We start from the raw sequence: 17,525 nt of genomic DNA, 5'->3' as shown, positions 1-17,525 counted from the left end.
GGAAATATATTAGCTTGTGGCCAATGCTTTTCACAGGTGTGGTGCAGATATTTCAGTAAATTATTGTTGAAAGCAGCAAAAGATTGAAAGGTTTAGCAGACAAGTAGGAGAGATGGTCAAGGTACCTTTCAAGTCACAGCAGGTGCCTGAAAAGGCTGTGGTGGAGAGTAGCACTACCAACAATATTTTAAAATATTTTCTGCCTCTGCTTCCCCGGTAAAAAGGAGGGAAAAGAACCTGCAACCTTCCTGTGAGGTGCTGAGGATCCCAGGTAAGCCCAGTACAGAGCCAGGCTCACATCCAAGGCCAGCTTTATTGCTGGAGAAGCTGTCAGTGAAGATCTAACAGTTCAACTCAGTCCTTAAACTTGGGGCATGCTCGAGGAAGATGGCAAGATGAATCTCATTGCCCCTGAGATTTGTTTCCCAAATCCAGCAAAAGTCATGGCATCTGCTGTGGAGACTCTACAGCCCAAAATCTGCTCCTAAAGCAGAAGGAGAGCAATGAGGGTGCAGCCACCAAACCTGGCATGGCTAAATCCCACTCCTCTCTTTGCATCTGCGCCTGGAAAAACATCCCCGGGACAACAGGTACATTTATACAGCACACAGTCTGTCTGAAAAGGAAAATCACATGAAAACAACTCCTTGCATTGGACCACAAATTTCCCAGAACTCATTCAGTAACTCCCAGCCCTTGTGACACGGGTGGGGAACTCAAAGGGAGCAGAACACAACCTCCAGCTCCCAGAGTGCGCTGCTTTACGGCAATGAAACAACACTTAATCAAAGACGTTGAGTTGGAGACTTACATATAAAAGGTTTGACACTGCTGTGGATGTGTTTGTGCTGTTTGAGGCCTGAAGAAGTGGCAAAGGTTTTGCCACACTCTGGACAAGCGTGAGCACGGGCCCCCACATGCTGGGAACGAATGTGCCTCTGAAGGTTGCTGGGGTCCGTGAAAACCTGCTAGGAAATGAGTACTGATTAACCAAGAAACTTGACTGTGGAAGAAGCCAGTTATTACAAGAGCCCTTTAAAATTCAAACCTTGGAGCTATTTTTGGGAGTATTCTAAGGTGAAAACCCTTGCCAATGGCCAGCAATGGGAGCTGTGCCTGCAGGAAGGGGCCTCAGTTTCCCAGGATCACCCAAGTATTGTGTGGGTCTGTGCACCCCTTTGCAGCAGAAACATTTGACTTTGCTTTTAGAAATTGCACATTTGAGGTCACAGATTTCATGGGAAATGAGTGAAAATGTGGCTGTTTGAAACCTCTAAGTGTTACTTCAATAGAAACACTTTATACTGATACCTGAGTGTGTGACGACAAGTAACCCTGTACACAACTCAGAGGTAGAAACCAGGGCTTGGTTACATCTTGTAAGTGTCAGCTGAATATGAAATTCCCATTATTGCAGCAAATCTACCTAAAACCAATTAAGTCCTCATGCAAAAGGGCCAAGCTTTGGAAATGTGATAAAAAGCAAATGCAGAATACCACATACTATACAGATAATCCCCACAGCAAGCCCAGTGCTGGGAAGTGATGGAGATGCTTTAGAGATGAGAGTTGTACTCAGTGCAGCTGTGGGGCAATGCTATTGCTTATTTTTGATTTATATTGCAGTAGTGTCCTGAAGTTTCTGGTCCCAGCAGCTGGCACACAGCCTAGGGAATCCTCTGCCCTGTGTTTCCCTGGGGGTTCTTGCCCCTCATTGACCCTCCTACACCCCACCAAAATTTTCAAGGACCAAGCCCTGAGCTCAAGAATGGTCAGCATCCTGCATTGGTGCCCATTTCAGACTCCACAGCCATTTCCAAATCAAAAGGGAAAGAAAAAGAACATATTTTCAAAGTAGAAGTGAAAACCCTTGAGAAACCACCTGGAGCAGGGCAGAAGCCCTATACCCTCCTGCATCCCAGCCTGGGGCACCTCCACTTCCAGGCTCCCCTGCATCCAGCAGCACAAGAAGTGCCAGGCAGCCTAAAAATTCACTGTACCTTGGCACAGTTCTCACACTCGTAGTGCTTCCCGCTGTCGTGTGACATTTGGTGACGTATCAAGTTGGACTTCCAGTTGAAAGCTTTGGGGCACTGGTCACACTTGTACTCCCTCTCCTCACTGTGTGACAGCATGTGCTTCTCCAGGCTGTGGAAACAGGAGCAGGGCTCAGTGAGATGGGGGTTTACAGGAGGAGGAGAGAGCAGAGCACATAGTTACAGCCAAAAGAAAGAAAATTAAAAAGCCCCAAAGGCGCAGTCCTGACAGAAATAAGTCCTGTGAGTTCCAGGCTCACCCCAGCCAGGAGGCAGAACCTCCTTCTCCCCACCAGAATAACACATCCTCTCATGTTTTGCCAGGCCACTTGCAAATGCTCCAGGAGATGCTGCTGCCATAGCTCCCCAAGGAGATTATTTCATACACCTCTCACTATTTCATTCTGGTAATTCTTCCCTGCAGTCTGAATTATTTCTGCCTTATGACTTTCCCTCTAAACACACCTTGGATGCCACCACCTGCTATAAATCCACTCCTTTGATGGGAGTCAATTTTTCTTACAGCAGTAATAGATAAGGAATAACTCCTCTGGAGTAGGACAGGATGAGTTTAAGAAGCCTCTAGATAAGGTACACTGCAACTGAAGCTGTTATTGATGATTATTATTAACTGTGTGCAATTGTGTGGTTGTTTAGTCATTCATTTCTTAGTGGTTTATTCAGTCTATTACTAGGATATTCAGTGTCCACCTAAATTCTGTTGCACATCTTTAAATTAAATTTTGTCTCTGAATTTTTAGCATTCATTTTTAGCAAATATGTATTTTTAAACAGCTGTATTGCTTGCTCACATACAGAGTCATAACTCACACCACTGCTTGAGGGAAGGTCACTACATAATGCAAGAGTGGATTCACAGAAAACCCACTGGAAAGTGGGAATTTTAGCCTGGGATGCCCAAACTGTTTTCACATGAACTTCCCACTGATCTCTGCTGAATCAGTGACCAAACCTGCTGGGGTTACAGCCTTGTCTGGGTTGTGTAGCCCAAAGAGCAACCTCCATTCTCAGCCACGGAAAATGGAAATTATTTCACCCTGCAGATGCTCTTACTTCTACCCCTCTTCTTCTTTTGAAGGCAGGGGGGGGAATAATTCTGGCTTCTCCTCCTAATACTTTTATAACAATTGACTTTCCATCATGTAAATAAATTTGCCATAAGACCCAGAGAGATTCTTGTCCCTGGCTGTGGCACCTGGACTCTGTGACTGGCCATCAGCACTGGGCACTCCTGGACCCAGCACCCCCATCTTCCTGCCCAGCTATTTCTCCATCTAATTACTCACACCCTCAAGCACAGCTCATTTGGGCCCTTGGTTTTATGTAATCTGGATATAGCACACTTTGGCCCTTTTTTGCAGTGAACTGTCTGCGTGGTGTATGAGCCTTTCAATAATTCAGCAGTTCAGAGAACGGCTGCATTCACTCTCATTTTTCACTCTTTCTCACAGTACTTCCCATCTATTTATGATGACTCCTTCTTTGTTTTCTGCCTTTTCTCTTCAATATTTAATATTTTAAGCTAAATTTACATTTCCTCAATGATCCCCATATGTTAGATATCGTCCTCTCACTCGCAGGGAGAAAAGAACTTTAACACTGAATAACTCCCAACATGCAAAAACCTCCCAGACCAGAGTCCTGCCTCACCCAGGCAATTCTTCTGACTTGATCTGCCTCCATCAGCCCCTTGGAATTAACCCCTCAGACTGAAAATCAGACACATGGAACACACACTGCCCAACGCCACCCAATGAACAAGAATCTGCCCCATTCAATCACGTTTTGAGCACCTTCTCCTACCTTTGTAAGTCTGGGAAGACTTGGTCACACTCTTTGCACTCCTGGATCTCATGCACATCCTGCAGGTCACTCTCATTCTCAAGCTTCTTCTGGAAGTCCTCCTCCACCATGGAGAAGGCGGAGTGAGGGGTGCTGCAGGGGAACTTCTGGTGGTCCAGCAGCTCAGCCTTGGACTCGAAGAGCTGGTCACAGTCCTCGCAGCGGTACTGGCGCTCCTCTGCAACACACAGGGGTGGGGACAGGGACACCACCTCAGCTTCCACACATCCTTAACCACCACCCCACCAGAAGCTGGATGGTGGTGTGGTTAATGGATTGCTCCTCAATAAAAAGAAAAAAAAGGAGAAGAACCTCAAAAGAAAGAAGGATTTCTAAGAATGCTTTATAATGTTAAAACTGCCTGGGTGACATCCAACAGGAATCCCTAACCCTGGCTTAGGGCAGAAGTTTAAATACCAAGGACAAGTGTTTAAATACCATCCTAAATGGAATTATACAGGGTCTAACATGGACATCCAGCAGAGGCTGCCAGTCTCTCCATTTCTCAATGAAAGGGACTGACTCAGACACAAACACCAGCATCTAAAATAGCCAAAAGGGTGTTTAGAGCTTTTAAAAGCCTCTTCACTTTCATCACAGTCCTTCTGCAGCACCCTGCCCTGTTCAAAGTAAGCCAGAGATGCATGAAGTTAAATTCTTTGCTTTTAATTCCAAAAATTTGGTCATAATTTCTTGCTGGAAAGTGTAGAATATCAGCAAAGTATTACTTTGGAGTGAGTACTGCATTGCTTTAACTAGTAATTCCTGCAAAAGAATAGATTAGCTGAAGAAAATCCCAAAAAAAAAGCAAACTTGGAGAAGAGCATCCCACAATGACTTTTTTTTCTGCTGTATTTTCTAGTGTTGGTCCATACAAGGAACCAGACACCCTGGTTTGGTTCCAGATATAAATGCCCTGAGGCTCTGAGTCAGAAAGGCACTGGCTGGGATCCCCAGTGAATGTTCTTGGTTGCTACTTGACAGTTGAGCTGATCCAGAGAAAGTGTCATGGGGCTCTGTTCTTGGCTGTCCACGAGCAACACTTTGGCTCAGTCTGCTTCTAAATTAGCCCTGTGGGACATGATCCTGCATGTGACTGCAGAGATCTCCTCTGGTGTCATTTATACAATAGCTACTTGACCATGGGGACTAGGCAGGGAGAAGAGAGTGCTGGACAGGGGGACACCTTCAGCAATAACCAAGCAAAGTTAACACTGGGGGAAAAAATCCAAACACAAAACCAAATGGGAATGAATGTATAACCCCTACTTTTTTCTTAAGAGAACAAGAATATACAAGCAGTTACAAGAAAGTGGAGACCTTTATAATTCCTGCCCTGTGCATTGTCCCTGAATCCCTGAAAATTTGTAAAATGTCCCTCTGGGCATAAACTGCAACATGCTGGGCATTAAGCAGATATCCCACACCCAGGTCCCACTGTGGCTGATAATCCACTGGTATCACAGCTAAAGGAGATTTTGGAGATTGGGGGATAAATCTGAGCAACAACTCAGGAGTTTCAAAGAATCTGTGTGTGGGATGAGTAAAGGACAAGTGTGAGGAGTAAGAATGGCTGAGATGTCCTCACAAGTGACAGCAACATTGACAACCTCAGATTTCCTCTTTTCAAGGTCACAGTTGTTTGGCCAAATGAAAAAAAAAAAAAAATCTATAACCAGGGTCCTGCTCCTGCAGGAGCAGCACAATCTTCAGATAAGGACATGGACTGCTGTTCTTCTTTTGCAGCCCCACAAAAAAATCAAGTTTCAATCAGGAACAAAAGGGCAGAAGACGGACAAATGCAACCACAGTCCAGCTCTCCTCTCTGCAGTGAAGCCATCCCAGATTCCAACAGAAGAAAAAGTCTTCCTAAATTCTGGGTTAATTTCAGTGATACTTTCTGTCAGATGAAACAGTAAGAAGAGGCTAACCGTGGATGTCTGGAGCCATTGTTTCATGTGAATAATCTTCACTCTTCATGAACAGTAAGAGCTCCTCTCCTGGTTCAATATCTGCTACCACTCTGTAGAATATCTGGGGAAAAAAAAATAGAAAGAAAAAGCAAGGTAAGCACCACAACAGGCAAAGAAGCACCACAAACCTGCTGGTGAGTGTGGCAGACCTCGTGGCCAGAGCCTGCCCACTCATGATGTACTGATGGAGAGGGGCTGATTGACCACGGCAAGTCTGCTCCTTCCAGCCCCAAAGTCGCTGTGTTTTGGGATCTGTGAGGATAAAAAGGACTGCTTTCAACAGCCTCTGATGCAAAAAAACTCAGTGATATCAGTGACTGCAGATATCACCAGCAACTTGTCTGCTGAGTTATACCAAACCAAAGAGCAGTCATAAAACACATCCCTGAGTGATCCTGGTAAGGGAAGGAACTCCTGTTGCACTGGGGAAAAGTACTCAATGATCTCAGACATCTTTTCCAGCCTTGATGTTTTTATAATTCTAAAGCAGACACAAGGAGATGCTGCTGGTTAAGCCATAGCCATCCAGCCCTCCATTCCAACCATCTACACAGTCCAAAAATCTGTGAGGAGTGAAGCTTGTAAGAACCAGTGCACCTGGCTATTCCTCAGTTTCAAATGGAAACCAAGGGAAAAATCAGTCCTGGATGAAGAAACACCATGAGCAGTCAAAGCTGCTGGTGGTGGCCCTGGCTGGTGACACCATGTCCCCTTACACAGGTGATGCTGGGCTGTGGGAAGGAGCCCTTTGGGGTGGCAGGAGGCTGTGGGGGAGGGCAAAGGGGACACCCTCCCTTGGGTCCCTGCACCAGAGGAAGCACAAACCAGCACCACCAGACTCTGCCGAAAGGAAATTCCCAAAATCCATCTGGCTGCTTTCTGTCCCAGCAGGAAACGTGAAGAGCACTAAAAAGCTCCATGAAGCAGCTCAAATAAATATTAGTAACTTCCTCGGGCCTTGTTAAACAAAACCACATGACAGCTATGTTTCCTACGCTAAAAAAAATGATGCCTTTGCTTTTTCTCAGTATTTTTAAAAGGTTTGCTCCCAAACTCTTAACTCTCAATGCTGATTGCAGTGCACGGGGAGAGAGGCAGCAAATCACCCCCGGCGATCACAGTCACACAGGTGAGTTTGTCGCAGGCAGGGACAGGTGTCTGGAGGTGGTGGGTGCCTCCCCGGCCGGGTCACACGAGGGCTGTGACCCAGGGCGGTGCTCGCCCTGCCCAGGCACAGCGCAGCATCATCGCCCACCGGCAGCCAGCACATACCGGTGTCCTCCAGGAGGTGGCCGTACAGCCTAATCCTTTCTGCCTGCACAAGCCGTGCCCACTAAACGGGATAAACACTTAAAAATATCCAATTTGGATGTATTTCCTCAGATTTGTTTTTTTTTTTTTTCCTGCAGCTTGTCCCAAAAGCCCCTCCGGAGAACAGTGCAGGGAGTGGCAGTGGAGGATGCTCATCCCACACCCCGGGGCTCACCCTCACCAGGTGACACTGGCAAAACACATCAGGCACAAGGCACCAGTGCCACAACCCCCTGCTTGTGGCCAATATTCCCCATAAAAACCAGGAGAAGGAGTTTTTGTGCAGTGTGATCCACTCTCCCTCCTAACCCACACCATCCTCATCGAACCAACAGCCTGGGCTGCTTGGGTTTCCCATTTGTATCTCCAGTCAAGGGGATTTCAAACTCCACAGAGTGTTTTGGTGGCCGAGAGAGCCTGGCAGTGTCCTGTGGAGGTCCCTTCATGCAGCCAAGCAAGTATCTGGTACCACAACCCCCTGTGGATCCAATGCTGCTGTCAGTGCCAAAGGACACAGAGCTTCAGGGTGCTGGGGCTGCACTGAGGCAACACAGCTCATCCCATCAAAGGCCAAAACACATTTAAATGGAGCCAGCTTCTACCTCCTGCAAATAAACCTGATGGCAGTGCCACATCCAGTGAATATCTGCAGCAAGCAATGCATGGTTTTCAATTTGTTACGATGGACGTATTGAAAAGTGGATTTTCAATCCCAGAAGTGTAATGGCCTCTGCACATCTGAAAGGTAAGCTGCAGTTGGATCTGTGGAAGATAGGCCCAGTTGCTGGCTGGTCTGGGGTGACAATAATGTGTGGAATAATGATATGTGCACACTGACTGAAGAGATTTCTGGGGATCTCCATCTTGGGGTGGAAGCAGAAGGACAAGACAGAGAAGGAGCAGCACACAGCCAGGACACAGAAGGACTTCCACCATCCCAGAGGGACTGTGCCAAAGCTTCTGCTCTGCCCAGGACTTGCTTCTTCTCCCAGGTTTTGTTTCCCAGTCAGGTAAACACTGCTGCTCTTCCTGGGGTGGTTTTACACCCACACCAAGGAACAAACAAAAACCACAGCAGAGCCTTCTCCCATATGTTCCCTGTCCCACCAGAGGTTTCTGGAGAGACCTTTTCACCTCTCACCACAGAGGGAGGACACATGGACTGGGGCATAAAGAGGGTCTTGTTCACAGTGTGCTGGGGAGCATCGCTGCTCTTGGGGCAGCCTAGGACGATGCAGCATCTTCCCTGCAGCTGTGGGACACAGCCCCGAGCAGGAGCAAATCCAAATCAGAAATCCAAAAATGACCCAGCTACCTATCAGAAACTGCCTGGCCAGCCTCTCTGTCCCTCAGCAGGGAAACAAGATGAGTGTTTCAAAAAACTCTATTTTTTAAGTTGAGTAATGTTTCTTTATTTTGCATCTCAGACCCTAACATTCTCTAAAAAAAAGGCTGAGTGACAGATTTCCATTTTCACATTATTGGAGTATTAACTTTAATTATTATTAAAAATAATTTTTAAAATCTCTGTATATACAGAAAAAAATTCACCTGCACTAACCCTTTATACATCAATTTACATTGCAGTGAGAATCTAAAATGAAACATATTGAAGTTTAAACCAAAACAGTCATGCAGGTAAATTTATTCTGATTTTAAAAGCTGTCCTTATTACTTCACATGAATAGCTTTTTTTTCTCACTCTTCCCACCTAAAAACTCCTGGGGTTACCCTATCTAGGAAAAAGTGAGAAGCCAACTGTTGAAATGAACCACATTGCCTGAATTTTGAGGCAGCAGCAGATGACCCAGAGGAGGCAGGGAGGGGGGAAATCCTGCAGCCCCCAGATGGGAAACCTCACAAATACTCCCCCAGCCCCACAGGTACCCTTGGGCTGTCTGTGTGTTGCAAGAACAGCACCTCTACCACGGGCAGTATTTTTGGTATTAGGAAATGCTATCATAAAATAAGTGGATTTTTCAATTGCAAAGCTTGAAGATTTCTGGCACACAGTCCTGAGTTTACTATAATTAATGAAAGGTTTCAATTTTCTGGCTATCATTTCTCCAGCTGACTGATGCTGCTGCATTCGCCAACTTTTTTGGGTTAACCTGCACTGGGGTCTGCTTGAGAACAAGTATAGGAAGAGCTTCTGCACAGGAGAGGAACAACCAGAGGAAGGGGAGAAAAAAAATAAATAAAAGCAAAGTCCAGATGCTCATTTCACATGCCCTGGGATCAACGGTGTGTGACTATAGTTTATGTAGGAAGAGCAAAATCGGATTCAGGTCTGGAAACACTTTCAAAGTTCAGGGGGTCTGAGGTGGGGAGAAGTTGGGGGAGGCCTGGCTCATCAGTGCTCTGTGCCTGCCCACACCCACACTGCAGGTCAGAGATCTGTGCTACCGAGCAGAAATAAAAGCTTCCAAACTGCAAAGCCATAAAGGGAAAGAGGAGGGGGGATAAAAAAAAAAAAGGAACACACACAATTCACTTTTAAATGGATGAATAAGGCCTCATTGTTATGAATCCCAGTTTACTTTTCCTGGTCAGGCACTTGAAATTTTATTTATGCTTAATAGACTGCATTTGGCATGTGTAAAGATGACAGAAGCGTGAATTATGAACGACCTTCGACCTATTCAGGAAGTTGTAATAATTGAAATAATAGCGAAACGCGCTCCCCGCGAGCTCGGCTGGGGCCACGCTCAGCCACTGAGCCCCCGTGCTTTGAAGCACCCCAGCCATCCCCCTGCCCCTGCCAGCCCTGCCTGGACCCCCCTCTGCTCCCATCAGCATCCCCCAGAACCAGGAGGGGTTAACTGAAGGTAAAGTTTTGGGGGGAAAAGCAGCAACTCAGTCACTGAGTGCAGGCGGAGGCAGGAAGTGCCATGCACACATCTGTGATGCCCCAAAGAGGAGCTGTGTTCTGGTGCATCCAAATAAACCCTTTATTCCTGCCTACAGCTTTGGGGAACATTGCACGTGCTCCAGAGCTGCCAGGGAAATTCAGATTTTAGGGCAGGCTAGAGATGCCTCTCTAAGTGGATGCAGTTTGTCCTTTAACCCCCAGGCCACGTGCTGAACTCACAGCTCCCACCACAGGGGAGGCACCCAGGGATCCTGTCCTGCACTGGTGCAAACAGGAGGACCCAGCTTGGGGTGGTGGGATGGAACAGAAGACCCCGAAAGTGGATTGCTCCCTGGTGAGCCCCACCAGCGCTCACTGGACCACATTCCATGGGTACACCCACCCCAAGCAAGGCAGCCCCATCTCCCAGCTCCTCTGGGGAATGTCCCCAAGAGGCAGAGTGGATGCTGCCAACTGGCATCCACCTCCACACTGCTTCAGAGCAAGAGGGGAATTTGCTTGAAAAGTAAAACAAATTAAATGTCCAAAAACTACTAATGAGCATTACATCCAAGGAGCTCCATCAAAATCAGGAGTTACACCCACCAGATAAATGAGAAGGACAAACAGACACACAGCTCCACAACAAGCTGTAATTAAGAGTTTGAAGGGAAAAAACAAGAAAGAAAAAGGTCCAAATAGAACAGCTTCAATTTTAGCTCCTGTGATGAACAACTTGTGCAGCTGGAGAGCTGTGTGATGAAACCCGAGCCAGGTTCTTTTTGCTATACTCAGGCAAATGATAAATTGAAACAAACTGGAGTTTTTTCAAGGGCCAAGGTAAAGGAGTCCTGTCTGAGAGCTGTACTGGGCCCAAAGAAAACTTCAGCAAAAACCCAGAGGCAAAAGTCAGCAAGTCTCTGCATGCAAGGGGTGAGGGGGCACAAGTGGGAGCCCGGTGGGGAGAAAGGACCCTCCAAGGACCCTCCCCTTCCCCCTGCAGACAGGGCAGGGGAGCACCACAGTGCCTCAGCACCAGGGCTGTGAATCCTTTCCTTCTTCATTTCCAAAATGCCCCAAAATCTCTATGCAGGAAAGACTGGAGGAAGGATGCTCCAGGAATCCTCACTCTTCCACCTTGTAAGGGAAAAAGTGCCTCCTGCTCCCCAAAACAAGAAGGGAACTGCAGGATACCTCCCTGCAGGGCCCCCTTTTTGGCATCTTGGGGAGCTGCAGGCCACCTCCCTCCTCAGTACAACTCAGGTCTTCTTCCACTGTCAGTGAATTTTAGCTTCTGTGAAAGCCTTGGTTCCTCCAAGCTGCTCTGGTCCTGCAGAACCTCTTCCTTAGGGATCACTAACCACTGACACCAGACCCCCATTTCTGTCACCCAGCTGTTCTCCTGAGCTGATCTAACCAATCTGTTGCCCTCTAACACCCATGAACCTGCATCATGAACCACACCAATATCAAGCAAGACGCAGTCTTGTCCTGGCTCTGTGGTTGCCCATAATTCTCTACGTTTTAACGAGCAGACGAGTAGGATTTGACAGCCCTCATCACAGAAAAGCCCTTATCACTTTTATGAAACATGAATCAGCAACAAAAACCTCATCACTTTGCAGAAATGGCAACAACAAGTTGCTAGGTTTGGTTCTAAAGAGTTTACTTTAGGTCACATCAGGACAGTCCAATGCTGAGAGCAGTAACACCACCAGTGCATCAAATTCCAGATAACACAGGCAGTCATAAAGCCCAGGCAGGAATTTCACCCACAGCCTCAGCTCTAACTGCAGCAAGTGGAAAATCACCACTGAGCAGCTCTTCATTCCACCAGCTCCAAGCTAAAACATCCCTGCTCCACTGGAGACAGATTTTTAGTGGGAGCTGGATTAAGCTTTATTTGCTTAATAACCAGCAATTCACAGGAAGAATCATGGCAGAACAGAGCCCTGTGTGAGCTCAGTGTGTGCGTGCCCTCCTGACCCACAACAGCCAAAACCTTAATTTCACTCTCTGACAACAAAGCCTCAAAACTATTCCTTAAATACACAACTTTTGCAGGTGGCTGTGCAAGGAGCCCCTGCCCGCCACGGACAGGGGGCCGCGGCCGTAAAACCTGAAACATGAAGCTGTGCCTGCAGATTAAAAAAGTTTGTAAAACGTGTAAGGTGGGATCAGATCTGATGGAACCTACAGCAGTAGGTTCACTCCTGTAAGTTTATATTACTGACATCGGGCATGTTGTTAAGAGTGTGATACTACTGGTTTTGCTCCCTTTGCAGTGGCACGTACTTGAGTATAAGGCAAGGAAACAAAACACGCACACAAAAACCCAATAAAAACCTATTTGAGCACGCACAGCAATCTAAAACCTCAGTAAAGTGATCTTGAGTCACTCTGAGTTTTCCGTGGATAAACCAAAGGGACTCTTCAGGAGCTGCTTTGTTGGGGGGAAAGGGATCTGGAAGTCCAGGTCAGTTTCACAGCACTTTGTGTCTGGATCACTGTCAGAACTCTGCAAGCAATAAGCAAGACAAAAACAATATTCTGGTGTTTTAACTTCAACAGCTACCAACAATCTTTCTAAAAATAAAAAAGTAAAAAAAAAAAAATTTTGTAGTTTGAAGGTGACCGTGATCTCAGCCTGGAATGTGTGACGGACGCTGCCATGCCACTGCTTGATTTGCAACTGCACTTCCATTAACATATATCTTTAAAAATAATGCTTTTTCTGGGCTGACAGCGCTGCCAGAAAGCCTAACAGACCCAATCATTCTGAAGTCATTAAAAAGTTGAACTAATAGATATTTAACGATAACAGAGAGGAGTCGTCCAAGTTAGCAGAAACTGCTCTAGAATCCTAAACTGACTCTGAGCTGAAAAAGCACATTCCAGGGCAAGAACAGTGACAAGGCTCTCTGCAGCTCTGCACACACTGTAGTCTCCTCGGGGAAAAGAAAAAAACTGAGTGCCCAGTTTGTGGAATTTCGTTATTGATATACACCTAAAATTACATATGTTCAGGTTAGATTGGATGTGACAGGAGATAATAGTAAGACAGCAAAAAGAAATCCTAGATTGACCTCATTCGAGATTTAGAAAAAAAATAAGTACAAAAATGCAGCTTTTAAGCCCTACTCCAGCTGCAATCAAATGAAACATGAGTTGCATCCAGCGTGCATGTTTTGACTGCATCCCACCATTATCGAGCTGTTCATCTCAGCAAAGCTCATTTATACAGTCATAAGAAAGAGCCCAGGCCTTTTGTAAAGTTGATCCTAAGTGATGAAACCTAACCCCAGCCGTGAGTCAGGGGGTGGGGTGGTATGTCTCTGAAAAAACTCTAAGAGAGAAAATGACAAAAAAATGTTTTTCTTTCCCTCTTTTTGTTAAATACTGCAGGTAGAACACAGCAGAGAGACCAGATTACACACCGCCCTGAGTTCATCTCAATCCTGCCTCAAGCAGTCTGGCAACCATACCTATCAGTCAAGCTCGAATTTAGTAGTATAAACTTGTGGGCAGCATGAGGCTGGGAGCACTGGAAGGATCTTTCACCTTCTCAGGTACAGCCCAATGTTTGCTTGTGAATTTTACAGATGAGTTGAAGCAATTAGAGGTGAACAATTACTGCTGATCGAGTGTCAGTGGCTCGGGAGCGAGCGCAGACTGGGGATGCTCCCTGTGCAGCCAGGGCTGCTGAGCTGCTTTGTGTCCCTGGGGGAGGCAGGAAGAACTGGGGTGTCCCCCCACGCCTGCACCCAGCACTGGCTGTGGCTCCAGCTCAGCTGGGCTCCCCTGTACCAGCTGGGCTGCATCGTCCCTGCCCTCCAGCTCCAGCCACAACCACTGACACACATCCCCAGCTTCACCTTATTTTTATTTCTCCTTTTTATTCCCTTCTTTTTCTTTTTTTTTCCCCTTTTTATTTTCCAGGAGCTACCAAGGCTGAGTGACCCCAGGCAGCCCCACACAGTCTATGTGCACACTCAGCCCTGACTTGCATTTGTCACTCCTTGTACACGCACACGTTTGGCCATGTAACGTCCATTTCCCAGTTTGCCTCCCCATTATATTTTATATTACCTCTGGTGAGCTTGTGCCAGAAGAAAGCAGAAGGAGGAGCTGTTAGAAAGAGTTTCTTGCTTTAAGATTCGAGAGCACATTTTTAGCATTAACTTTTTAGGCTCTGGTCATAAAACGTTGGAGTACGCGGACGATTTTGTGGGTAAGTGTGCAGCGTTTCCAGAGGGCCAAATGAACAACAATCTCCTGCTGACAGCACCCAGATCACAACAAGCTACTTGAAAGACAACCAAATCTTAATTTGCAAATCTCAGCAACAAAATGCTATAAAAATATGGAATTATGAACAGCACGATACTGTGCAAAATAAATAACAAGTCTCCAGTGAATGAAGGGAATTATTGGCAGCAGTACAGCCACCATTACCAAATGTCAGAAATGTAAACACTAAAAAAAAGAGAAAGTTAAAAGCGCCATAACTTTCCTTCCAAAAACGTCAAAGCGCGGGTGTGCGCTCAGAGGGAGATGCTGATGGCTCAGCCTCGCCTGCACTTTCAGCTGCAGATCCCCAGCACCGACCCAAAGACAGTGAGTTGCTTGACCAATGCATGTGATTTCTTCTGATCTTTCCTACCTACACCAGCTCCTGCTCAATGTAAAATACTTGAATTCTCTGTTTCAATTAATCCACATAGTTTCCCGTTCCTATCACTGTTCCATAAACGCTCTGCACGGAGAGAATTTATCGTTTTTCAGCACAAAGCGTATTTCAGCTTGGAAAATGTAACTTGCTTTTACTAATAACCTTTATGGTTTCTTTAGTTAAACCAGCTGCTGTATAGAAAAGAAATTATCTCTCAGTCCGCTGGCTCGTTCCATGCTACATGTGCTCAGGGCTGAACTGTAAAAGTTGGAAATGAAAAAGATCTTCTCTCATAGTTTCTGAGAAAGTTATTTAACCCAGTTTTAATCAGCTATCTCACATGAGGTAAATATGTAGCACTGTGCTGGAAATAGCAGGCTCCCTCACATTCATTTCCTATACGTATGGAATTTGATTAGAAAGAATGATTTCTAATTGAAGCTTTGTGTCTGGTTGTGATTCTTCTTTCAATACTGTCAAGGCAATTAAATCAGCTAAAGATAATCTTTAACATTCACCTGATGCAGTTAATTAAGTGGTGAAAAATGAAACACTGATTAAATGAATCGAATTCTATCTTGCAGGTAGAGAAGTTTAAATTGGAAACAAGAATTCACAATCAGCTGTTGCTTTGCTGTTTTAGGTATTTTACTTTAAAGAAGCAAAGCTTCCTCAGCCTAACTTTGCCCATTAAAATATTTCATAATGGCCTGTGTTATCCGCAGACAAAAGCAAACCCTGATTTAGGAAACACCTAATAATTCATCAGCATAATTGAAAACAAAATGCTTTACTGCTTTACTGCATTCTTCCTCTGCCTATCCCAGCCTTTTTTCCAACACACAAGGATAAATAATGTTTCAGCCCAACAAAGAGTGGATTTCAGTGCAATAAATGAAAAGAAAAAGGAAACCACCGAAGACCCTGATTCAGCACATAAGTACTACGAGTTCCAGCAAAGTGTATGGGAAAGCACAATAATATCCATGCATGTGTGCATTCAAATCCAAAGCCCCACACATGCAAGTACACTGGTAACATTATCACTTTTGTGTCCTCCCCTCTTTCCATTAAATTCATGTTACAGCATCCAACCAACTCCACGATTTAACACAGCAATCCAAGTGGACTGCAACAGGAGCCAGAAAATGCTCCTAATTCGAAATCAGCACATAATGCCTTTGTATCCCTTAGAAAGCAGCCCTGAATTTTATCAGACATAAGACCAAAAAAACTCATACATGAATTGAACAACAATATGTAAAACTGAAAATTCGTATTTTCTACCGCCCCTAATCAAAATTATTCCATTCTGCATTTCCATCTGTACCTTATCTTTTGCCATAACAGCAAACAGGCCAAAAGCTGCTGTGAAATGCTGTTATTTTTTTTTTCCATTAACACGTGAAAGTTCCTTTGAAAAGTAAGTCCAGAAAGTGAACACCACGTACCTGATCACTTATTTGACAGGCAACAAGGTTGTGCTGATTGTAGCATCCAGCAAACTTGATATATTTGAGCCAGTTTCCTACATCTGGTTGACTGGCATCTATGCAGAACTTCACATTGCAAAACTCATCCAATATCTAAAAAGAAGAATAAGAAAGAGTAAATCTTTCTGTCGCTGGCTGAGTATTCTAATCAAAAGATAAATCACAGGTTTCCAGATAAACAAGCAGATAATAATAATAATAATAATAATAATAATAATGGTGTGTTTATTCAGAAATATGTTCCCCTGCTGAGATTTTTTTAGGAACTGTCAGAATACATACATAATAATAAAAAGACAACAAATGTTCTGAAAAACGTCTTGACAAATGTTTACAAGTAATTGAAATGTTGTCTAATTATTGCAATGAAACACTATGTTAATTTGAAGCACCTGATTTTCTATGCATTCATCAATGACTGTGTCTGAAGTTATTATTTTAATTAAATAAGAATCTGACAAGAATATAACAAAAATTATTAAAATAGATGGTGTTGGCTTCATTGTAGGTTTCTGTTTTGTTTCAGGATTAATGTTGATTGCAGCACCCATTTAGAATTTTTATATTTGTTGCTCTGAAGCAAACTTTATCTGGTAGGCAGAGTTATTTATCTTGTTTTAACATTACACTTCCCAAACAGTCCTGTGCAACACTTAAATCCCTCCCCTTAATCGAAGCAAAAAACAGAACTCCTTATGTCAAAATAAAGAGAATAAATGAAAAACAATGTAAACACTCATGCAAACCATGGCAGTATTCAATACACACCAATAAATGGTTCCAATTATGCAGACAATAAACAAATATAATGAGACTACTCGTGGACAAGCTAAAGACGACATTCTATTCTAATATCATGACAAATTACTAATCATTACAGTGGACTGAATATCATTATTCGCAAGCTTCACCATCGGCCTATCCCAAACTTCCCACAGCTTCCCGGGGAGCTGACTGCTAAATTGTAACAACTTCGCCTTGCCCCCGGCAGCAGCCACCCCATTTTAACAGCAAAATAAAGAAAACGACCTGAAACGCCCCAAACGAAAGCGCAGGGCTGGGGAGGCTGCGCCCCGCCGGGGAGCGCCCGGAGCCGCGGCCGGAGCCGGCGCTGCCGCTGCCCGCTCACCGGGAGCCCACGGAGGTCCCTGCCCGGCCCCTCGGCGGTCCCGGACCGAGCCCCGCGCCGTCCCCGCGGGACCTGCCCCGGGCACCCCCGCGCTGTCCCCGCGGCCGCGATCGGGCCGGGCCGTGGGATGGGGGTGCGGAGGGTGCGCGGGGCAGCCGAGCATCGCCCCGCCGAACCGGGCTCTGCCCTCTCCTCCA

General features: G+C 45.4%; 1 protein-coding gene across 6 annotated transcripts in view; it reads right to left on the bottom strand.

The window, feature by feature from the left end:
- The window catches only part of MECOM (MDS1 and EVI1 complex locus), a 48,411-nt gene that overhangs the window by 30,067 nt on the left and 819 nt on the right, over window positions 1-17,525 (bottom strand). For 3 of the 6 annotated variants that reach the window (XM_071438103.1, XM_071438105.1, XM_071438107.1), the window contains exons 2-6: window positions 16,158-16,292; window positions 5,831-5,933; window positions 3,861-4,077; window positions 2,001-2,148; window positions 812-968 (exon numbers count right to left, since the gene is read on the bottom strand). In XM_071438103.1, coding sequence (XP_071294204.1) covers window positions 812-968; window positions 2,001-2,148; window positions 3,861-4,077; window positions 5,831-5,879 — 571 coding nt within the window. In that variant the 5' untranslated portion in view covers window positions 5,880-5,933; window positions 16,158-16,292. The remainder of the gene's footprint in view (window positions 1-811; window positions 969-2,000; window positions 2,149-3,860; window positions 4,078-5,830; window positions 5,934-16,157; window positions 16,293-17,525) is intronic. The other 3 variants (XM_071438104.1, XM_071438106.1, XM_071438108.1) reach the window with 1 other exon arrangement.

The sequence above is a fragment of the Agelaius tricolor genome, unplaced genomic scaffold (assembly GCF_023055355.1).
Source record: "Agelaius tricolor isolate 1412-34295 unplaced genomic scaffold, bAgeTri1.0.p SCAF_12, whole genome shotgun sequence".
In the NCBI taxonomy this organism is placed as follows: Eukaryota; Metazoa; Chordata; class Aves; order Passeriformes; family Icteridae; genus Agelaius; species Agelaius tricolor.
The sequence above is the reverse complement of the archived record's forward strand: the minus strand, read 5'-3'. Positions and strand labels throughout refer to the sequence as shown.